Source organism: Vipera berus (assembly GCF_964194415.1).
Source record: "Vipera berus genome assembly, chromosome: 7".
In the NCBI taxonomy this organism is placed as follows: Eukaryota; Metazoa; Chordata; class Lepidosauria; order Squamata; family Viperidae; genus Vipera; species Vipera berus.
In genome coordinates, this window is record NC_138209.1 from 78,499,701 (window position 1) to 78,524,410 (window position 24,710).

General features: G+C 42.5%; 1 protein-coding gene across 1 annotated transcript; it reads left to right on the plus strand.

Annotated features, from left to right (window-relative positions):
• Nucleotides 1-571: 571 nt before the first annotated feature.
• On the plus strand, nt 572-24,444 carry SEPSECS (Sep (O-phosphoserine) tRNA:Sec (selenocysteine) tRNA synthase). Its single transcript, XM_081332485.1, has 11 exons — nt 572-728; nt 2,046-2,200; nt 5,474-5,592; nt 6,797-6,955; nt 7,441-7,594; nt 13,192-13,294; nt 13,628-13,757; nt 15,236-15,327; nt 18,950-19,043; nt 20,469-20,559; nt 22,309-24,444. The coding sequence occupies exons 1-11, from the start codon at nt 615-617 to the stop codon at nt 22,577-22,579; spliced, it is 1,482 nt and encodes a 493-aa protein (XP_081188611.1). The 5' UTR covers nt 572-614; the 3' UTR covers nt 22,580-24,444.
• Nucleotides 24,445-24,710: the final 266 nt, after the last annotated feature.

Below are 24,710 nucleotides of genomic sequence, written 5' to 3' on the forward strand. Positions count from 1 at the left end.
TTTTAAAGTTCAACTCCTTTTTTTAGAGGCATCCACTGGTCCCTAGTGGTTTGTCACTGCCTTTTTATGGATTCCCCCCCCCTCCTCTACATCCCAATCAGGCCTCCAGCCTGAGGATCGCCTAGTGGTCTCCCATCCCAGCACATTATGCAAAAGCCCCAGCTGCTGCACTTGTACCAGGTGCGTGGATACACATGCCTAATGCCAGCATATTTGGGCCTACCTGCAGTTTGACACAGATACCTCTGCAGAAGGCAGATATTTTTTTTTAAAGGGACAGAAGAAAGAAAGTACAACTCTTTTTCTTGGAGGCATGCACTGGTTTCTAGCGGCTCGTCATTGCCTTTTTATAGGATTTTTTTTTTCTCCCCCACTTCCCAATCAGGCCTCCAGCCTGAGGATCGCCTAGTGGTCTCCCATCCCAGCACTAATCAATCAAATTGGACCGCCGCTGAGCTTCCTCCTCCTAGCCTGTAGAGGGCGCGCGCGCCGCCTCCACGCTGCGTCGCGGTGTGGCTCGGGCGGGCGGAGTTACCCGCCAGAGGTTTAAGTGCGCCTGCGCGCGGGCCTCGCTCGAGCCCCGCCTCCCCGCTGCCGCTCGCCCGTCGCCAATCATGAACGCGGAGAACTTCCAGGCCGGCGAGAGGCTGGTGAACGCGGCCTACGTGCGGCAGGGATCGCAAGGCCGACGCGCCCACGAGCTGCGCGTGCGGACGCTGCTGGAGCAGGTAGCGTTCGCCCGGGTGGTTGGGAAAGAGGGAGGAGGCGGGGTTTCAGAGGAAGCCCCGCCCCGGGGACTGGTTAGGCACGCCCCCTCCCGTGGGAGGGCGGGCGGGGCTTGGATCCAGGCGCTGCGTTTGCTCTAGCATGGCTGGCTGAGGAATTCTGGGAGTTGAAGTCCACAAGTCATAATGGAGCTGTAGTTTTTTTTTCTCTCCTCCCTCCCCATGCTGGCTCAAGGAATTATGGGAGTTGAAGTCCACAAGTCATGGAAAGACCATGGTTCCCCACCCCTGCTGGCTCAAGGAATTCTGGGAGTTGAAGTCCACAAGTCATCAAAGGAGCCATGGATCCCCACCTCTGCTTTAGCTCCTAGTCTGGGCCCGTTGGTTCTTGGATGGGAGGCCACCAGGAGACCCTCGGGGTGTCAGATTTTTATTGTCACCTTTTGGTTTTCTAGACACCCTTGGGAAGTAGCTATGATTTAACCCAGTCTGCTGGGCTTGAGTCCACGAAATCCTAAATCGTAAGCTGGCTGGCTTTTGACCTATTGAAAGGAACGAAGCCCGTTCTTACGGATTGAGATAATGATGATGATAACTTTATTGTCACTTTGAATGTACACCAATCGGCATACATCAAAATGAAATTTTGAAATAATATATATTTACTAGACCACGGCAGCTGATATAATAACTCACAGGGACCAAATTGTAACTCTGCTTTACGTCTTATTTCAGCCGGTATACCTGATTATCTCTTTTAACAAAACCGATCTATTTTCCTATATCTTATAAAAGGATAAAAAGAACAGATCGCTTTTTAGCACTTTGCAATGAACACTTATTGTTTTAAAATTAACAGCCCAGCTACCGTTAAAATTTAGATTTTCCATATTTTAGCTTGGTTTAGCTATATAAGCAGTCAAACCTTTACTAGGTCTTTGGGTCAGGACAGTAAAACACATGTAGACATTTAACAGAATGATAGAGCTGGAAGGGAACGCCGAGATCTTCTAGTCCAACCCCCTGCTCCACTATTATTGCTTCTTAATAGGCTTGTTCCTATGAATAAAGCTTAAAAATATTGCAGTAAAATGACATACATTTACATACAATAACTGCACGACAAAAGCAGTGGCAACCACCAAAATGTTTGCTAAACTTCAACAGCAGGTTGGGCAGATACAAGAAATAATAGCACCAAATTGAGCAGCCTGGAAAGAAATTGTCAGGATCCTGGTCAGAGAGAAGAAAAGATCATATACTTTTGCATACCTCATTTATATTATATTATATTGTGCTGTTTTGTTTTTTTTCCTAAAGGGCAAATGTCCTGAAGATGGATGGGACGAAAGCACAATTGAACTTTTTCTTCACGAACTTGCCATTATGGACAGCAATAATTTCCTGGGCAATTGCGGTGTAGGTGAACGAGAAGGACGAGTTGCATCCCAAATGGTGGCTCGGAGACATTACAGGTAAAGGTGTCTTTTTCAAGTGGTTTGATTTTTTTTTTTTATTGAAAAGTTTTAAAAATACAGTTTTCCTTTATAAAACCCCCTTCCCCCTCCCTCCTCCCCTCCCTACCTCCCCCCTTCCCCCCCCTCCCCCCCTCCCTCCTCCCCCCCACCTCCCCCTAACCCCCCTCCCCCCCCGGACTTCCCAGAGCTAAATACAAGGTATATATATATAAAAAAGCAATCATAAACAACCATATACTAACAACTATAAATTCTAAAATCCCTCACTCTCTAACTTATATAGGATCAAACAAAACTTAGCATTATTAAATATATATAGAAGACAAAATAAAAAAAGAAAAAAGAAAACGAAAGAAGACTTATTCAAATGCTAGATAAAACTTCTTGACCCTATACTTATTCTGGATAAACTCAATCCATTTTCTCCATTCCATAATATAATGTTCTTGCGAGTAATCTTTCAAATAGGCCGAAATCTTCGCCATCTCTGCCAAGTCGGAAACCTTTAAAATCCACTCTTGTATAGTCGGCAGTTCCTCTTTCTTCCAATATTGACCTATCAAAAGTCTTGCTGCCGTAACTAAATTCAACATCAACTTAGAGTCCACAACTGTAGCGTCAACAATTATTCCCAACAAAAAAAATTGCGGACAAAACTTTATCCTCCGTTTAAAAATCTTCTGCATATTCCACCAGACTTTTATCCAAAAAGCCTTGACCTTTTTACATGTCCACCATATGTGAAAATATGTTGCCTCTTCATCACCATACCTCCAACATTTAGGCTGATAATTCGGATACATACTTGCAAGCTTTTTAGGATCTAGATGCCATCTATAAAACATTTTGTAAAAGTTCTCTCTTAAACTTTGAGCTTGAGTGAATTTTACATTCCTCACCCAGATCTTTTCCCACGTGTCCATTGTAATAACTTCCTGAATGTTTTGGGCCCATTTTATCATACAATCCTTAACAAGCTCTGTTTCTGAATCGATCTCTATCAATGCAAGATATATCCGTTTAATATGTGCTGGTCCTTGATTTCTAATTTGCTTTATCAAATTTTCATCAGTCGTTGCAAATCCATTTTTTTGGTCTTCTTTCCACCTGGCCTGTAACTGAATATATTGAAACCAAGTCTGAACAACCTTCTCTTCTCGCAAGGAACTATATGATTTCAAGCACCAAATATTCCTTTCCAAACTTAAAATTTCCTTGTAAGTAGTCTCATCATGTTTGAAACCAGCATGTATATTTTCTATTGCGTGTTTTGGGATTGCCCACAATGGTATCTTGCTGCTTAGCTTATGTCTATACTTCTTCCAAACTCTCAGCAATGCCTGTCTTAAAATATGCATCCTAAACACAGTATCTACCTTCTTATCATACACCAAATATGCATGCCAGCCAAACAACAGATCATGGCCCTCAAGATTTAATAACCTCGATTGTGTCAAATTAATCCAATCACTTATTCCTACTAGTGCAGCAGCTTCATAATATAATTTAAAATTAGGCATTTTAAGGCCACCTCTCTCACGAGTATCCTGCATAATCTTAAGTTTAACTCGTGGCTTTTTCCCTGCCCACACAAATTTATTGATACCACGCTGCCATTCCTCCAAGTTAGAGTCTTTCTTAAGAATCGGTATCATTTGAAATAAGAATAAAAATTTGGGCAGGACATTCATTTTCACTGCTGCAATCCGTCCCAACAAAGACAATTGCAATTTTTCCCAACTCTCCAGTTCTTTTTGAATTTTCCCCCATAACTTTTCATAATTATTTTTATATAGCTTTGTATTAGAGGGCGACAAAATCACCCCCAAATATTTAACCCTTTTAACAATCTCAAATCCAGTTAATCCTTCTAGGAGAGCCTTCTGCGAAACTGTCATATTTCTAACCAAAATTTTAGTTTTCTGTATATTTACTTTAAATCCAGAAACCTTCCCATATTGTGTTATTATCTCCATCAGGTCCACAACAGAGTTCTCTGGCTGGGTCACTGTAACAACCAGATCATCTGCAAATGCTCTCAATCTGTAATCCTGATCTCCAACTTGTATCCCCTTAATTTTTTCCGAATTCCGAATCTTAACCAATAATATCTCTAATGTTAATATAAATAACAAGGGCGATAGCGGACAGCCTTGCCTTGTGCCCTTCTCAATATTACATACTGTTGTCAAACTATTGTTAACTATGATTCGGGCACAAGTGGTTTGATTTTAACAAAGTTTGTCTGTGGAACAAAAGCAGTGATACAACACGATGGGCTCCGGGTACAAAACAGATCAGTTTGGAAAATGTTTGCGCTAGTGACAATCGAATTTCAAACGAATCTTAGTTTCTGGCGTGCTATAATAATAGTAATAGTAGTAGTAGTAAAGTTGGAAGGTACCTTGGAGGTCATCTAGTCCAACCCCCTGCTCAAGCAGGAAACGCTATACCATTTGAGACAAATGGCTGTCCAGTCTCTTTTTAAAAACTTCCAGTGTTGGAGCATTCACCGCTTCTGGAGGCAGGTTGTTCCACTGATCAATTGTTCTCACTGTCAGGAAATTTCTCCTTAGTTCCAGGTTGCTTCTCTCCTTGACTAGTTTCCATCCGTTGCTTCTTGTCCTGCCTTCAGGTGCTTTGGACAATAGCTTGACTCCCTCTTCTTTGGGGCAGCCCCTGAGATACTGCAACAGTGCTATCATGTCACCCCTCACTCTTCTCTTCGTTAAACTACACATACTCAATTCCAGCAACCATTTTTTAATATGTTTTACCCTCCAGTCCCTTAATCATCTTTGTTGCTCTTCTCTGCACTCTTTCCAGAATCTCAACATCTTTTTTACATTGTGGTGACCAAAACTGGATGCAGTATTCCACATGTGGCCTTACCAAGGCATTGTAAAGTGGTATTAACACGTCAACTCAGTTTTTGGCTTCGATTGTGTTAGTGCTAATGCTATGCTACTCAAATAAAGATTCTTTAAGGTAAATAATGTCTCGAAGTTCTTTGAAGAGTTTCATCTGTCGGAACCGTGACACTCACCTAGATAGCCCAAACCAGAGTTCAATCTAAGAGGGGTCAGCTATATAGATGTTTCAAATAAATAAATAAAAATCCAGTAGAATTCTACCAGAATCGATTCTAGTTCTTCCCTACAATTTCATCCCAGAGGAACTACTCCTTTATCGGGAAGGTTTCATCTGCTCCTTGGGTCTTTCCAGTTTTAAATCCTTCATATTTTCGCCAATATTCTGCCTGATTTCCAGATTGATTCACGGAATTGGAAGGTCAGGAGACATAGCGGCGGTCCAACCTAAAGCGGCAGGCTCCAGTCTCTTGAACAAACTGACCAATTCAGTGGTCTTGGATGTTTTGAAGCTGGCTGGTAAGTATGGAACAAAGTTTTCTTGCATCGAATGCATCTCCCTCTTTTGAGGGGCCCTTGGTGCTCACTGAGCTTGGTGGTTTCCTTGCAGACGTTTCATGACCCAAAGTAAGTAACACCATCAGTGCTAGAAGGGAGGGGGGTTTGCAGAGAGGAGGAGGAGGAGGAGGAGGAGGAGAATGATGACTTTGGGATCCTTAGTGCTCTCCGAGTTTGCTTGTTTCCTTGCAGACGTTTCATGACCCAACTAGGTCACATCATCAGTGCCAGAAGGGAGGTGGGTTTGCAGAAAGGGGGAAGGAGGAATTAAAGGACTGTGGGGTCCTTGGTGCTGTCTGAGCTTGCTTGTTTCCTTGCAGACGTTTCATGACCCAACTAGGTCACATCGTCAGTGCTGATAAAGGCTGCAGTTTGCTCTCAGCTTATATTCTGGTGGCTTGCCCTGTCAGTGTCGGTGGGGATAATGGTCTTGTTGGTTCTTTGGTTGGGCTGTTTGCTGTTGACTTCTTTGGCAGTTTCTTGATTGGGGTGGCCTTTATTTGATTGTTGGCCTGATGTTAAGCTTGGAGGTAACCTATACTGACCTGGGTGCTGATTGGAGAGGTGCCCGGGTCTTTTTGGTTCCCTTTTGGGGCTGGGGGGGGGGCGGGGGTTGCCTCTTGGGTCATGAAACATCTGCAAGAAAGCCCCCCAGCTCAGAGAGCACCAAGGAAGACGACTCCTCTTTGCAAACTCCCCTCCCTTCTAGCACTGATGATGTTGCCTAGTTGGGTCAGGAAACGTCTGCAAGGAAACCACCCAGCTCAGAGAGCACCAGAGACCCCACAATTCTCCTCCTCCTCCTCCTCCTCCTCCTCCTCCTAATCTCTCCAGAAACCACACTCCCTTCTAGCACTGATGATGTTACCTAGTTGGGTCATGAAATGTCTGCAAGGAGACCACCCAGCTCAGAGAGCACCAGAGACCCCACAATTCTTCTCCTCCTCCTCCTCCTCCTCCTCCTGCTCCTGCTCCTCCTCCTCCTAATCTCTCCAGAAACCGCACTCCCTTCTAGCACTGATGATGTTACCTAGTTGGGTCATGAAACGTCTGCGAGAAAACAAGCAAGCTCAGCGAGCATCAAGGGCCCCTCCTTTTAACCCTGAGCTGCAAATATTATTATCTTTTCTTAACAGTTTAGATATGAATTCTCATTCCCTTGCAGGGGTCAAGGCCACCAGTAGCTGCTTTGTGGTTCCCATGGCAACAGGCATGAGCCTCACTTTATGTTTCTTAACCCTTCGGCACAGGAGGCCGAAGGCAAGATACATCATCTGGCCTCGGATAGATCAGAAATCCTGCTTCAAATCAATGGTGACTGCAGGTACGTCCCAGTGACCACGGCTGCGGCACACACCCCCACCACCACCAGGCTCACGTGATCTAAATTCAAAGGCTTGGCAACTGGCATGTACTTATGACAGTTGCAGTGCCCTGGAGGGGTTACGTGGTCCCCTTTGACGACCTTCGGATAAGCAAAGTCAGTGGGGGAAGTCATTTTCACTTAACGAGCGGGCTGCCAGCTTAACAGTGAAATCGATTCACTTTACAACTGTAGTAAGAAAGGTTATAAAAAGGGGCGAAACTCACTTAACAACTGTCTCGCTTAGCGAGATACATCGATAAGCTTACATTTCCAAACGGGCTGCCGTCGTACACAAATAGAAACACCACCACCCCTTAAAAAAGTAACAACCAGTGAAGTGGAAGGGAGGGTTTTGCAGGTAAAAGAACTAAATTGCGGAAGGATCCTGGAGGCCCACTCATTCATTCGTTCGTTCGTTCGTTCTTTTTGTTGGCCTGGACCAGGTTTTGAGCCTGTGGTGATAGAAAATGTTTTAGAAGGAGATGAGCTACGTACCGATCTCCGGGCAGTGGAAGGTAAAATCCTGGATCTTGGAGCTGATAATATTCTCTGCGTTCATTCTACTACCTCCTGCTTTGCTCCAAGGGTACCTGACAGGTAAATAAATCCCCAGGTAAATGTTGGGTGGCATTAAGAGATTGAAGGAGATGGTGAAGCTGCTGGCAATGAGAGAGAGAGAGACAGACAGACAGACGCAGACAGATACAGATACAGATAGATAGATATAGAGAGATACAGACATATATACATCTATTGTATATAGTATGTTTAAATGTGTGTTATGTATGTGTATGCTTTGAGAGCAAGCAACTAAATTTCATTTTTAATGTGTGCCGTTGTGCCCACAGTAAAAAATGACAATAAAGGTTTATCTCTATCTATCTATCCATCCCTCCCTCTCTATCTAGTTATCTCTCTCTCTCTCTCTTTCTCTCTCTCTCTCTATATATATACACACACACTGCTCAAAAAAATAAAGGGAACACTTAAACAACACAATGTACTGTATTTAATAGTAGGATGTCTTATTTTCTGTTCCCTTTATTTTTTGAGCCATATATATATATATATATATATATATATATATATATATATATATATATATATATATATATATATATATATATATATATATAGGGACGCGGTGGCTCAGTGGGTTAGGACGCTGAGCTTGTTGATCAGAAGGTCGGCAGTTTGGCGGGTCGAGTGCCGCGTAGCGGAGTGAGCGCCTGTTTTATATATATATATATATATATATATATATATATATATATATATATATATATATATATACACACACATACACACACACACACGTAGATTTTCACGGATACAGGTATGTAGGTCTTGGCGTATTCAGGTCTTTTCCCGTGTAAGATTGAGGGTGTCTTGGTGACGTTTCGACGAGGTCCCACTCGTGTGCTTGTGCAAGCCACAAGATAGATAGATAGATATATACATATGTGTAATATATATATATATATATAGATAGATAGATAGATAGATAGAGAGAGAGAGAGAGAGAGAGAGAGAGAGAGAGAGAAAACTAGATAGGGAGGGAGGGATGGATAGATAGATACAGAGAGAGAGAGAGAGAGAGAGAGAGAGATAAACCTTTATTGTCATTTTTTACTGTGGGCACAACGGCACACCTTAAAAATGAAATTTAGTTGCTTGCTCTCAAAGCGTACACATACATAACACACATTTAAACATAGTATATAGAATATATGTATAGATCTACACCCTTACATATAAGTAACATAAATATATGTTATTTATAACATAAATAAGTAACATATTAACATATTAACTCTAGCTGAGTTTCACAATTGGAGAGGCACGAGGCAAGGAGGGACTTTGGCCTTTGTTGGCTGCTCTCCAACAGGCTGATCCTAAATGCTGGAAAAAAACAAGGATTGATTCAAATCGGAGTAGGACAGGTTACTCAAACGTGGGATTGGATTCTACAGGGGCCTGGTGGGAGGAGAGAACGGCCCAGAGTATAGAGAGTCCTCAGCTTAACAACCCTTTGCTGAGTGACCATTTTGAAGTGACAACAGCACTTTAAAAAGAGACTCTTAAAATATATTCTTATGATTAGGAAAAAAAAATAAAACCAAAATTATGAGGGGACTATGACATAAAGGAAGCAAGGCACCTGTCAGAGGACCCTGCCAACTTTGTTTCTAGTCCTCAACTGCCTGGGCCCAAAATGTATGTCATTAAGCGAGACATTTGTTGAGTGCGTTTCCCCCCCCATTTTACGACCTCACTTGCCACAGTTCTTAAGTGAATCACTGCAGTTGTTAAATTAGTCACCCGGCCGTTAAGTGAATCTGGCTTTTCCCCCCCCATTGACTTTGCTTGTCAGGAGGTCGCAAAAGGGGATCACGTCACACCCCCCTCCCCAGATGCTGCAACCGTCACAAGTACACACCAGTTGCCAAGCCTCTGAATTTTGATCATGTGAGCCTGGGGGGGGCGCTGCGACGGTCGCGTGAAAAAAAACCCGGTCCTGAGTCACATTCTTCAGTGCCGTTGTAACTTTGAATGGCCCCTCAACAAACCGCCGTTAAGTCGAGGACTTACCTGTGCTGTTATGGCTTGTAAGCCGCCCTGAGTCTTCGGAGAAGGGAGGGATATAAATGGAATTAAAATAAATAAAAAATAAATAAATTTGGAGGAAGGGAAGTCTAAAAAGTGCCTGTCCTGAAGATCTAAAAGTAAGATGCAGCTCACCTTAACTGCCCTCAAAGCTATTTGTGGATAAGCAGCCTCATCGAATTGTTCCTCCAGCTACCTCTTTATTCTTCTCATTGGGAACACGCATAAGAAATTCCACTTTTATTCCAAGGGGTTAGTAGTTAATTCAGCAATAGTTTTTAAGATCTCCATGGGGTTTTTTTGTTTTGTTTTAATTTTATATCAGCTGCATCCAAACCCATTCTGCACGCCTTTGATGCCAGCGACAGTTACCGGTATTTTGAAATAAAAAGAGAAACTGCACCTAGCAAAATGCCGTAGATAAAAGAGTCTTGACCCCTGCCTCTCTTTTCAAGGGTGAATTATATTCTAATTTTGTCGGTGATTTGTGCAAGGAAGCTGAGCCGGTGACTAAGCAAATCAATTGCGCAGCATAATGAGAACGTTTCTACTTTTAATTGTTAAGGTTAAATTGTCTTTCAAGGAGACGTTGCTTAAAAAAATGTTCAGGAAAGAATTTTTCTGGCGTGCAAATAGGCATCTTTGCAATCCTGTGGTTAGAAGCACAAGGAGAGACTTTAGTTTCCACACTGTAGAGTGATATTAATAAGACTTTATTAGTCATGCCGCCGACGTAATTTTTAGACATTTGACCTACCAATATAGGAGGTTCCAGGTGTAACTAAGCAATCAAATTGTCATTTTTAGGTTTAAATAAAAAGGTAAAGGTTCCCCCGCACATGCGTGCTAGTCGTTTCCGACTCTAGTGGCCGGTGCTCATCTCTGTTTCAAAGCCGAAGAGCCAGCGCTTGTCTGAGGACGTCTCTGTGGTCACGTGGCCGGCATGACTAGATGCCAAACGTGCACGGAATGCTGTTACCTTCCCACCGTAGTGGTCCCTATTTTTCTACTTGCATTTTTACGTGCTTTCGAACTGCTAGGTTGGCAGAATCTGGGACGAGTAACAGGCGCTCACTTTGCTACGCGGCACCCGGGATTTGACCCGCCAAACTGCCGACCTTCTGATCGACAAGCTCAGCGTCCTAACCCACTGAGCCACCGCATCCCCAAGTTAGGTTTAAATACTTGGTAGTAATTTTTAGACATTGGATCTACCTACCCAGGACGTTCCAGGTGTAATTTAGCAATCAAAATTGTCATTTTCTAGGTTGAAATACTTGGTAGCAATTTTTAGACATTTGACCTACCTATACAGGACGTTCCAGGTATAATTTAGCAATCAAATTGTCATTTTTAGGTTTAAATATGTGGTAGTTTATTGCTACTATGGTATCTCCAGTTATTGCATGCGTTTTCCCCTGGAAAGCTTAGCATTGGTGTCCGTCTATTCTCAAATAAAAATTAACTGTCCCAGTAATTTTTGTCCCCTTTATCTAAATGAGTCTGGCTACTCTAAGCTATTTTTTTAACGGTTGTTATTAATTTATAAGGGACGTGGTGGCTCAGTGGGTTAGGACGCTGAGCTTGTCGATCAGAAGGTCGGCAGTTTGGCGGGTCGAATCCCGAGTGCCGCGTAACAGAGTTACTTGCCTGTTACGCGTCCCAGCTTCTGCCAACCTAGCAGTTCGAAAGCACATAAAAATGCAAGTAGAAAAATAGGGACCACTACGGTGGGAAGGTAATGGCGTTCCGTGCGCCTTTGGCGTCTAGTCATGCCGGCCACATGACCACGGAGACGTCCTCGGACAAGCGCCGGCTCTTCGGCTTTGAAACGGAGATGAGCACCGGCCCCTAGAGTCGGAAACGACTAGCACGCATGTGCGGGGGAACCTTTACCTTTACCTATTAATTTATAATATAAAATGCAAAAGCAAATAATAGGAAAATTAAAGGAGGGGGAAAAAGGAGAAAGTAGAAGTGTAGGAAAGAAGAGAGCAAAGGAAGAAAAGGCGTTGGTTTCTGATTCCCTTTCGTGCAGTAGAATAAGATAACGTAAAACTCAACATTTTACTTTTACATAATAGTATAAACTAGCCATTTCTATAACAACAAAACTGTCTAATCAGTAAAAACCAAAATCAAAGTTTCTTTTTTTTTTCTTCCCACCTTGAGCACAAAGTCCAGAAACGGTTTCCAAGTAGTAACAAAAGTAATTGTGTAGTGTTTTTTTTCTTTAATCAAAGCAGTCAATTTGGCCATCTCTGCTAAACTCCCATCAACGTTTGCAGCCATTCATCCATTGTGGGGATTGAAGCATCCTTCCATTTCTGTGCATAAAATAATCTTATTTATTTATTTATTTATTTATTTATTTATTTATTTATTTATTTATTTATTTATTTATTTTATTCAACATGCATAACATCAAAGTTCCAATTTTTTTTTCCCCCAAGTCTTTTTCCATTAAACCCAAAAGAAAATTTGCTGGCTTTATCTTTGTATTCCCTTTAAAAATCCATCTGTTTTAGAATATGAATCCTACTCCAATATTTCTTTGCCTTAATGTATCTCCACCATAAATGATAAGTCCTTTCTTTACATTTGCATTTCCAAGATTCATTCGAAATAGCTTTATAACATTTCTGGATAACTTGTCTGGTGTAAAATGCCAGCGATACATCATCTTGTAGAAGTGTTCTTTTAAATTGTAATTGAATGTGCATTTTAATCCTCTCGTCCATATATTCCCCCACGGTTCAAGCATAACATTTATATCTGAAATTCCTTACCCACTGAATCGTACAATGCTTTTGCACGTTCACTTTCCAAATTCAATTTCAGTAACGTTTTATAGAGCTTAGCGAAAATACGTTCCTCACTGCCACACGGTGAGATTTTCCCAGATCATTTTTAACAGAGTCAAACCCATGACTCTTTGTTTTTTATCTGGTTTAAATCTTACTTTCAGTTGTAAGTGTGTAAACCCCGGGACACTGCGGTCGTCATAAATATGAGTCAGTTGCTAAGTGTTTGAATTTTGAGCGTGGAGATGGGGACGACGGTCATAAGGGTGAGAAAGAGTCGTAAGTTGCTTTTTCCCACGCCGTTGTCGCTAAGTGGACTGTTGAAAGTCAAAGACTACCTGTGTTAGATTTATAATCAAGTACCTCAGAAAAGTTGAGAAGCTGATCTGATCAGAGTTTAAATTCTAGTAAGCCTTCAGTGGTAGGCAACCTTGGCTCTTTTATGACTCGTGGACTTCAACTCCCAGAATTCTGGAGTTGCTGGCTCAGGAATTCTGGGAGTTGAAGTCCCCGAGTCATAAAAGAGCCAAGGTTCCCCACCTCTGGTTTATATCCTCTTGTGAACACCCACCTTTAAACTGCTTTCCATAATTCACTTAAAATAGTTATTTCATGCGACTCTTCAAATTCAAGTGAGTCTTCATTCCCCTTGGTTCGGATATAATGCCCTGTTTCAAAATGTTTTTGTTTATCATGTGTTTGTGGTAAAAAAAAAAATCATAGATGATTTTTTTCCCAGTTCTGACTTTTTTTTTTTTAAACCTGCGTTTTGGTTTTTCGCAGATTGGAGGAACTGGCTGAGATGTGCACAAAGTACGGCATCCCGCACATTGTCAACAACGCGTACGGAGTACAGTCTTCCAAATGCATGCACCTCATTCAGCAGGTAAGGGTAGCTCCCCGCCACGGAAGGAAAATGGGGGTGGGGGAAGCGAGGGAGCCAGCAGAAATGACAAAAAAACCTGACTTTCAGTTGGAGAAAATGCAGTTTTGATTCTGCTTGGAAACCACTTCTGGGTTTTTTGTTCGAGGCAGAAAAAGAATGAACTGCTGATGTTGGGTTTCGCGGATCGATATAATGGAGGAAGCCCAAGCCGGATACGCACACGAGATTATTGCATTGTGCGAACCCAACTTTACAACAACTTCCTGGGGTTGTTGGTTTGTTTTTGGTTTTGTTTTGGTTTTTTTTGCGATTTTTGTCTTTTTTTTTTTTTAGGGCTCCCGAAGAGGCCGGATAGATGCTTTTGTACAAAGCTTGGACAAAAATTTTATGGTTCCAGTCGGCGGGGCTATAATTGCTGGCTTCAGTGACTCCTTCATACAGGAAATCAGCAAAATGTATCCAGGTAGGTCGTGTTTTTTTTTAATTGATGTATTTTTTTAAAGGTATTTATTGATTGATTGATTAGAGTTAGGGTTAGGTCACCATGAACTCGGAGAGGAAAATGGACATCGCCAACAAACTCGGAGTGCTTGGGTGTGGTTAGGAGGGCACCGACTTTTCTAGCCTGCCCTGTCTATGTTTCCTGGTAAAATACATGGGAAAATCCCATAGGAGGAAAATTCCACTTAGGTTTAGGGTTAGGTCACCATGAACTCATGGAGCAAAATGGACATTGCCAACAAACTCGGAGTGCTTGGGTATGGTTAGGAGGGCACTGACTTTTCTAGCCTGCTCTATCTATCTTTCCTGGTAAAATACATGGGAAAATCCCATAGGAGGAAAATTCCACTTAGGTTTAGGGTTAGGTCACCATGATCTCATGGAGCAAAATGGACATTGCCAACAAACTCGGAGTGCTTGGGTATGGTTAGGAGGGCGCTGACTTTTCTAGCCTGCCCTGTCTACATTTCCTGGTAAAATACATGGGAAAATCCCATAGGAGGAAAATTCCACTTAGGTTTAGGGTTAGGTCACCATGAACTCATGGAGCAAAATGGACATTGCCAACAAACTCGGAGTGCTTGGGTATGGTTAGGAGGGCACTGACTTTTCTAGCCTGCTCTATCTATCTTTCCTGGTAAAATACATGGGAAAATCCCATTGGAGGAAAATTCCACTTAACCCTTGGGCCATACCAAAGTTCCAGAAACCACTTATTGCCAAAAGTTGATAAAAGCGATTTAAAATGGAATTAGATAAAATACAATTTAAAACGAAATTGGAATAGAATACAATAATTTAAGATACAGATGAAATACGATGAAATTATATTTCGGTGTCACCCCTGCAATCTACCCCAATCAGTCCCACATATGCAGATCTCAGCGGGACCATTTAGCCTAAGTACTGAGCTGTGTTAAATGTTATTTTCAGATTCTGGCCGGACATAAGGTAAGGTAAGGTAAATTGTTTTGATATGGGGATCCCAATGGGTCATTCATTTAGTGCAGGGGGAGGCAACCTTGGCTCTTTTATGACTCGTGGACTTCAACTCCCAGAATTCCTGAGCCAGCCACGCTGAGGGGAAAGGGAGAGGTTTCCAAGCTGAGCCACGCTGGCTCAGGAATTCTGGGAGTTGAAGTCCACGAGTCATAAAAGAGCCGAGGTTGCCTAACCCTGATTTAGTGTATAGGCCAAGATGCCTGTCTCTTATACAGGGACCAATCAAATAGGATGTGAGGCAAGTCGTCTACCTTTGGCCGGTCCGCAGATATTTTTTTAAGAGTGGAAATTAGTGTTTAAAAAAACCCACCATATCCCCAGACAGGTTTTTGTTTTGTTTTTGTTTTTTTTTGTTGTTTTTTCCGCACAATAAGAGCAGATATGATTTTTCTTTCTCTCTCTGTCTCTCTCTCTCTCTCTCTCTCTTTCTCTCTCTAGGAAGAGCCTCGGCTTCTCCTTCGTTAGATGTGCTCATCACGCTGCTGAGTTTGGGCGCGAAAGGATACCGGCACCTGCTACAAGAAAGAAAGGTAGCAATTCTGGATTAATGGATCTGGGATTGGAGTTTTCACACACTAAGAGACATTTGCAAGAGTTTCAGTTGACTCTCTGAAATCTGGTTCTAATGTTTTGGCTAGTGACAATCGAAGTCCGAACGAATCTTAGTCTCTGGCATGTAATAATAATAATAATAATAATAATAATAATAATAATAATAATAATAATAATAATAATAATAATAATAATAATAATAATAATAATAATAATAATAATAATAATAATAATTAATAATAATAATAATAATAATAATAATAATAGTTGGAAGGTACCTCGGAGGTCATCTAGTCCAACCCCCTGCTCAGGCAGGAAACGCTATACCATTCCAGACAAATGGCTGTCCATTCTCTTCTTAAAAATGTCCAGTGTTGGAGCATTCACAGCTTCTGGAGGCAGGTTGTTCCACTGGTTAATTGTTCTCACTGTCAGGAAATTTCTCCTTAGTTCCAGGTTGCTTCTCTCCTTGACTAGTTTCCATCCGTTGCTTCTTGTCCTGCCTTCGGGCGCTTTGGAGAACTGCTTGACTCCCTCTTCTTTGTGGCAGCCCCTGAGATAGTGGAAGACTGCTTATCATGTCCCCCCTTGTCCTTCTCTTCATTAAACTAGACATACCCAATTCCAGCAACCGTTCCTTGTAAGTTTTACCCTCCAGTCCCCTGATCATCTTTGTTGCTCTTCTCTGCCCTCTTTCCAGAGTCTCAACATCTTTTTTACATCTTGGTGACCAAAATTCAGGTGCCTCCTTTATGCTGGGGAGTAAGATCAAGACAATGTGACTCCCTGAAGACCATCCCTTAAAAAAATGATCTTCTGCAGGTAGCCCTCAACTTAACAACTTCAACTGAGGCCAAAATTTCCGTTGCTAAGCCAGACAATTGCATTCCGCTCCTTGAGTCTGCCGAATGTATACATTGATTCCGAAGGAATGTTAAGAGGGATGAAGTTGCAAGAAAGAAAAAAAAACGCTTTGGTTTTTGAAAAGCTAGAGCTTCCATTTTGGAGCGTCGGCGAAACTGCAAAATGAAATTTAAAAAAAAAACAAATTCTGTAGGGAGGTTAAAAACCATGGTAGCCACCCAAACTCCGCAGGCAGATTTTTCTGGCTCTCGAGCCTTCGTTAATGTCGCAGCCTTTCTCAGATTCCGTTACTTGATCGATTGAATCGCGCAACGTGTGCGTTTTTAGTTCTGAACCCCTTTATGCAAGGTTGGTGCTATTTTACCCGGCGAGGCAGAAACAAAATGGCCGTGCCTTCGGAACCAGGAGCCCATCTGATTCGTAGGAGGAAAAACGGTAGCATTGTTTCCTTAACTTGGGTATGTTTGGTTTAAGGAAAAGAAGATCCGATAGTCGTGTTCTAGTATTTGAGGGGCTGCCCCAAAGAAGAGGGTGGGTGGGTGTCAATTTATTCTCCAAAGCTCCAGAAGGCATGACAAGAAACGAAGGATGGAAACTCATCGAGGAGAGAAGCAACCTGGAACTAAGGAGAAACTTCCTGACAGTTGGAACAATTAACCAGTGGAACAACCTGCCTCCAGAAGCGGTGAATGCTTCAACACTGGAAGTTTTTAAGAAGAGACTGGACAGCCATTTGTCTGAAATGGTATAGGGTTTCCTGCCTGAGCAGGGGGTTGGACTAGATGACCTCCAAGGTCCCTTCCAACTTTATTATTAGTCTAAATTCAGTTTTCGAAATGTCGCAGCTCTATTGCTATTAAATATGCTGAAGATATAAGACGTAATAACACTTCCCTCCCCCACCCCCACCCCCACACACATACTTTCTTTTCTGGGATGTATTTTGGCCTGTTCCAGAAGGATAAAATTTAATGCCCTGTTTTATTACCTTATGCTAAGCCACAGCTATGATGTTCTCAGGAAAATCTATTTATAGTGCTCTATTTTGGTTCCATATACATATTGGTGGTGGAGAATGGAGGAAAGACTTTTTTCCCCCCCCCACTAAGGCAATGTTTTTCTTCTTTAATCCTCGCATTGGTAATATACAGCTGGTTCTCGACTTTCCACAATTTGTTTAGCGACCGTTCCAGGTTATAACGGCCCTGAAAAAAGTGACTTATGATCATTTTTCATATGACATATGACCATTGTGGCATCCCCATGTGATCAAAATTCAGACGCTTGGCATCTGACTCCTATTTATGACAGTCGCCATGTCCCGGGGGGGGTGGTAATCACGTGATCCCCTTTTTTTGCGACCTTCCGAGAAGCAAAGTCAATGGGGAAGCCAGATTCACTTAACAACCGGTGTCACTTAAGAACAAGCAAGGAGGGTCGTAAAATGGGGCCAAACTCCCTGAACAAATGTCTTCACTTAACAACACAAATTGTGGTCATAAGTCAAGGGCTACCTGTAGTTCAAACTCAGATGTTGGAGGCTAAAAGAAATCTAGCTCGCTTTGGGCTCCAGCTTTCTTACTGGACTTGCTTAATTTACAGCTTAACTGTTTTATTATTATTATTATTATTATTATTATTATTATTATTATTATTATTATTATTATTATTATTATTATTATTATTTACTAACTCGCCCCTTTAGAAATTCAAGCTGACATTCTAGCAGGGAACAAATAACCTGTTTAATATTTCCCTGTTTAATATTTTTTTTGTGTCGGGCTTAAATATGGGGTGGGCGATGTAGAAAAATCAATGGAATTCAGTTGAGAATTTTTAAAGGAAGACTTGCGCTTCGCATCGTCATAAATTCCCGAGGAAATACTACTTAGTGTAAAGAACCCTTAATTTATTATACAGCAAATTGCTTAGCTAGGAAGATTATTATAGTGTGTGTGTGGGGGGGGGAGTTAAATGTATATCCTCTAACGAGTAAGAGCTGTTTGCTTCATTTTTCCATTGTTTTATCGTGCTGAGCAAAAGGCACAAATTCAGAGCACTCTTTCCCTTGATTTATACTTCAGCGGGGCTGTGGAAATCTCCCTCAGTCCCTTGCAAACCAGCTTTTTCCATTAAAACCTATTTTTTTTAAAAAAAAACTGAAGCTGGTGGTCCGCAAAGAAACAACTTCAGCCTTCCTTAGATTTCTAAAGAATGCTTCTGGGTTTTGTCCGGACCCCTCTGCATTCCCAAAATAGAGAAACGATGGTGCATGGAAGCATAAATGAGACTCTGGAAAGAGTGCAGAGAAGAGCAACGAAGATGAGTAGGGGGGACTGGAGGCTAAAACATATAAGGAACGATTGCTGGAATTGGGAATGTCTAGTTTAATGAAGAGAAGGATGAGGGGGGACATGATAGCAGCGTTCCAGTATCTCAGGGGTGGCCCCAAGGAAGAGGGAGTCAAGCTATTCTGCAAACCACCTGAAGGCAGGACAAGAAGCCACGGATGGAAACTCATCAAGGAGAGAAGCAACCTAGAACTAAGGAGAAACTTCCTGACAATTAACCAGTGGAACAAGCTGTGAATGCTCCATCACTGGAAGTTTTAAAGAAGAGACTGGACAGCCTATTTGTCTGGCAACGTTTGACATGCAACTCTTTAAGATCTGGAGCTTTCAGCAGAGATTAGCATGACTCTAAACAGCTTGTTTCCCCTTTTCTTTTTTTTTTTAGGAAATGTTTTCTTACCTTTCAACGGAGGTGAAAAAATTAGCAGAAAGGTTCAACGAACGATTGTTGGATACACCGCACAATCCTATCTCTCTAGGTAAGGCTTGCTTCCTGGAATGAAATGCATAAACGAGTTGCTGACTTTCCCTCCCAAATCACTGTATGGGGTGTGTGTGTGCGTGTGTGAGAGAGAGAGAGATATTTGAGGGGCTGCCCAAAGGAAGAGGGGGTCCACCTATTCCCCAAAGCACCAGAGGGCAGGACAAGAAACCGCGGATGGAAACTCATCGAGGAGAGAAGCAACCTGGAATTAAGGAGAAAGTTCCTGACAGTTGAGGACAATTAGCCAGTGGAACAGCTTGCCACCAGAAGCTGTAGGTTCTCCATCCCTGGAGGTTTTTGAGAAGGGACTGGACCTTCATTTGTCTTGACACGGCCTAGGGTCTCCTGCCTGAGCAGGGGGTTGGACTAGAAGACCTCTAAGGTGCCTTTCCAACTCTTGTTGTTCTGTTACACATTTGCAGTTATGCAGGAGAAACCGTGTCTGTGGTAGCTTCATTCCAGCTCAGGTATCGCAGCTGTTGCCTTTGCACCAGATCCTGCAAGGCCACTTTTCACACCATTTGCTGACACTTTCCCAGTGCAGCTGTGAGCACAGCCCAGTCACAGATCAGCCATGGTCTGATCCGAGTGATAAACGCGCCATTCATTTATCTGCCAGCTGATTGCTACTCAGCCTGTCCAGGGTGAAGAGTTCACTTCGAAGAGGGTCTGCACGAAATGTGACACCGTGCATCGCCACTCCCTCTCAGAACAAGAAGTAACGGATGGGAGCCTATCGAAAAAAGAACTCAGCCTAGAATGAAGGAAAAAATTCCCCGACGGTTAGAACAATTAACCAGTGGAACTACCTGCCTCCAGAAGCTGCAAATGTTCCAACACTGGAAGTTTTTTAGAAAAGACTGGACAGCCGTTGGGCTGAAATGGTATAGGGTTTCCTGCCTGAGCAGGGGGTTGGACTAGATGACCTCCAAGGGTCCCTTCCAATTCTGTTAGAGTGGGGATTTCAAAGCGGTTGTTGGTGATCTTTTAAGGGTTAAACGGCTGGCATCAAAATCCTTTGGGAGTTTTGCTAAGAGAGCGAGTGAAAATCCACTTTTTTTTTTTCCTTCTGGAAAGAATAAAAGAGAAAAATAACGTAAGGACATAAGGCTGTGCTGCTGACTCTTGAGCTCTTAATTATCGGTTGAGACAACGGCAGAGTTAATATCTGCAGCGGCCACAACGTGCCTGAAATATTGCATCTTTTTTTTTCCCCTTTAAAAAAGAAAAAGAAATCTATTGCGCTTGCCTCTTTTTGTGCAAAATGAAAAAAAAGACATATTTTTTTTCTGACGTTCAGTGGAGCGCTTGAGATTCAAAAGGAGAAAGGTGTGGGGTGTTGCTAGACACACGCACACACACACACACACACACACACACACGACACCTGTGTTTTTGTGTTTTGTGTTTGCATTTTCAGCCATGTCACTGGGACAACTAGACGAACAAAACCCCGAAGCCGTCACCCAGCTCGGATCGATGCTTTTCACCAGACAAGTTTCTGGAGCAAGGTCAGTCCATTTAACAACGTTTCGATTCCGGAATATCTCGGTGCCTAGACCGGCTTGTGCCCCGGAGCGTTTTTTGTAAAAATCCAGGGGCCTTTTAACTCTTGCGGCCCTTGAGTTTTTCTTAAAATTTTGCCATCTTAAAATCTCTACGGTATTTATTCGTACGTCATTTGTTTGCCTTACGCCGTGTGCACGGCGGATTGCAATTGGGAGAAAAGTCACAGGATAATAAGCAGCCTTTACATCAGCGGCCCCCGATCTTTCCAGCTCGGTGGAGCGGGGGAGATGGGGGGGGAGAAGGGATGGTTCTGTGTGAGTGGCAGACGAGCAGGCACACGTACACGTGCCACTCTTTATTTGCGCAAGTGCCCGCTACTCGCGTAAATGGAAATCTGCACGTACATGCACACTCGCCTTGCCACTTGCACCGGGACCACGGCCTGGGGACTGGAAACCCCTGTTTTATATGGTCAAATAAACAAACAAACAAATAAATATTGGAGACCCCTGCTTTAAATGGTCAGATAAATAAATATTGGAGACCCCTGCTTTAAATGGTCAAACAAACAAATATTGGAGACCCCTGCTTTAAATGGTCAGATAAATACATAAATATTGGAGACCCCTGCTTTAAATGGTCAGATAAATACATAAATATTGGAGACCCCTGCTTTAAATGGTCAGATAAATACATAAATATTGGAGACCCCTGCTTTAAATGGTCAGATAAATACATAAATATTGGAGACCCCTGCTTTAAATGGTCAAACAAACAAATATTGGAGACCCCTGCTCTAAATGGTCAAACAAACAAATAAATAAATATTGGAGACCCCTGCTTTAAATGGTCAAATAAATAAGAAGAGATTGGGCAGCAATTTGTCTGAAATGGCATAGGGTTTCCTGCCTGAGCAGGGGGTTGGACTAGATGACCTCCAAGGTGCCTTCCAACATTATTATTATTCTTGTTGTAAATAAGCTTGTAAGCCGCCCTGAGTCTTCAGAGAAGGGCGGGATATAAATGGAATTTAAAAAATAAAATAAATCCAGTTAATGCACAGCACCAAACATTCTGCAAATGTCATCAGGCATATATATTTACATCCATCCTATCTATCTGTCTGTCTGTCTGTCTGTCTGTCCATCTCTACCCATCCATCCACATCTCATGGTGTCAGAGAACGTATTCTCTGAATTGATCCCAAAGATACGCAGATGCTGTCAAACAGAGCATACAGAGAGTCCTTGATTTATGACCGAAATTACGACCGACCTCCTTGGAGGTCCATATGACCCAGTTCCAACAGTTCCCCCCCCCATCACATGACTCCATGTCGGTTTCTCAGCAACTAGCCCCCGTTCACAACCGCTTTCAGTGTCCGGCGGTCACATGACCCCATTTTACAATAGTTTTGCCGAAAGCCACACACACAAAAAAAATCCGTAAAAATGAAGTCGGTCACTTAAATCACCACAACTTACGACCGTGATGGGCAGACCCCATTAGGGTGCTAAGATGAGGACTACCTGTATACGGCTCAACCACTGTTTTTTATTCTTTTATATTTTTATTTTTATGCAGAAGCAAGTCCTACTGGTTATTAAAGGAGCGTCCGTTTGGGCACTTCCACAGAAAATGACACCCTTGGCGGATTTAGATTTCCTTGGATTTCTAGAATTAACCTTTCGGTTCTTCCAAGTCAAGTTGTCCTAGAAACATGTTTTTGACTCCTGTTCCTTCCCTTGCAGGGTGGTTTCCCCTGGGTCTCTGCAAACCGTGAGTGGCTATACTTTCCAAGGTTTTATGGCCCACACGGACCAGTATCACTGTTCATACCTCAACGCTGCCTCGGCCATTGGGATGAAGACGGAAGATGTTCAGGCGTTTGTGAAAAGGCTCGACAAATGCCTGAAGGCTCTAAGAAAAGGGAAGAAGCAGCAAGATGGACCAGGGCCGAACGTAGATATTCATCCCGAGATGGAAAAATGCAGCATAGAAGGAGGAGACATCCAGCCTTAGATTATCCAAAAATTATTTCCAGCTTAGAATGATCTTTTTTTTAAAAAATAGAAAAATAATCCGATGTCAATGACCTCAGGGCATTCTCCTGCCAGAGACATATTTTTTCCCATTGGAACGAATAAAGAGATCGTGATGCTCACTTACTTGGGTGTATATGTCCGAAAGGGCATTTAAATTTAAATCCAAATTTAATTCCCCGTTGAATTGCTGACAGCCGAGTTGATCGTCTAAAATTTTCAGAAAGGAATTTTGACAGTCCTACGTCACGAGGACAGATAAATAAGAATTTCAATTCGTTCATTGGGGTAGCTGCTCAACCACTGCTGCTGCTCTGCGTGTTTTATCTGCTACTTTTCAAAGGAGTTTGTTGTAAATTCTTGTCGTTGGGAGAGTGCCTTTATTAGGACCGAATATGGTGGCCGCCAGAATCCAGGCAGGCTTGAAAGTTCTGCAGAACTTTTAAATCGTATGTCTTCTCCAGAAAGAAGTGCCTGCAGACAAACTGAATTCGAATTAACCGGCTACGCGTAGCCTTTGAGACTTAATTCCAGAGCCATTTTTTCTCAGGGTGAATTAAATTCTCTCCTTTGAAAAGAGTTTGTCGTCCGGGCGTTGTGCATTTCTTCTTCTGAAGAACCTCTTCGTAAAAACTGCGTGCAGATGAGAGTCTCGGATTCCCATATCCCTTTTATCAAAAAAGGAGCTTTTTTTTAATGGTGTTTCTTTTCTGTACAGGGTTCCAGATCTTAGCAGTAGCTCATCGTGATATTGGTCTGGATTTGTCCTTCCCTTCAAAGCCACCATTCTTTGTCTCTGGATAGAGACCGGCACGCTAAACCTTACATCGAATTGCCAGTCGTCATGATCTTCTCTGGAATGGGAGGTGTATTTGAGATTAAAAAAAAAAAGATACAAAGTGCTTTGCGTGCAAAATAAATAAATTAATTTCTATTGGCACAACGCACATCATTGGCAATGGCTGCCAGTGCAAAATCACAACGTTTCAACACGTGGAAGGCAGGAGTGCCTGTCTGCTCAAATTCTAATTTTCCCTTGGAAGAGGCAAAGCAAAATATTTAGGTTCTAACCAATATTTTAGATTCAGTTCCAGGAAGATACTTTGGCATGTCAGGGGTGCAAACACAGCATTGACTGGCAACTCATTAAAGCAGCCGCGTCTTTCCCCAACATTCAAGCCCGCTGGTTCTGTATGTGTCCCCGCTTTCTGGGAACTGAATCCAAACGGCTATAAAAGCCTTACTACCCATAGGAAAAACGAGAGAGAGGGTTCACGTGTACCTCCTTGCCTTAATAGACTATTAACCCTTGCTTGAGCCTACTCGGTAAAAGCAGGCTTCCTGTGTAAATGAATTACATGTGAGACTGCTGTTAACAGTCACTGGTAAATAAATGAAGTAGTCCTGTCAGCAGTGCCACAATCACAAAACCGTTCTCAGGGGTGAGGGAGCTATATCTTTTGTTCCAAACTTTGATGTAGTCCTTCACGTGTCATTTATTTTGAGACCCCTTCTGCATGGAATGTCAAGAGCCTGTCTCATGAAAGCCTCCACGTCACCAAAATCATTGAGTCATATTTACGTTCCTCTAACTCGTCCTTAAACTATCCAGAAAGCAAATTCTAATTTATGGGGTTTTTTACCTCTTTCGCAGAGAACCAAAAATAGAACTTATCAAACACTATGCAAGATTATTCTGGGTACGGAAGGATCCCTTCGTTTGTTAACGTTAAGGCTGCTCGACTTGATTTAACACTGCTTGCTTTGCACGAGGCCCGTCTCGGCTGAACCTTGTCGGTTTTAGCTTTGGCTTCTCTTCCGATGATCCTGAAATAAATTAAAATTAATTTACCTTTGGTTTTTGCGTGTTTTGTGGGACGTGCGCCCGTGCTATTCTCACTTGAGTGGATTTGTATTTTGTTGGGGACTTGATCTTGCTCATACGTTGACCTTCTGGAACCCTTTAATTAATACCGTAGGTGGGTCATGCCGTGGCCTGCAGTGTAGATTAGACAGAATGCTTCCGTGATAGGCTCCAGGTTTATGAAATGGAGAACAGGTAGTTCTCAACTTACAGCAGTTGACTGTTCAAAGTTACAACGCAACTGAAA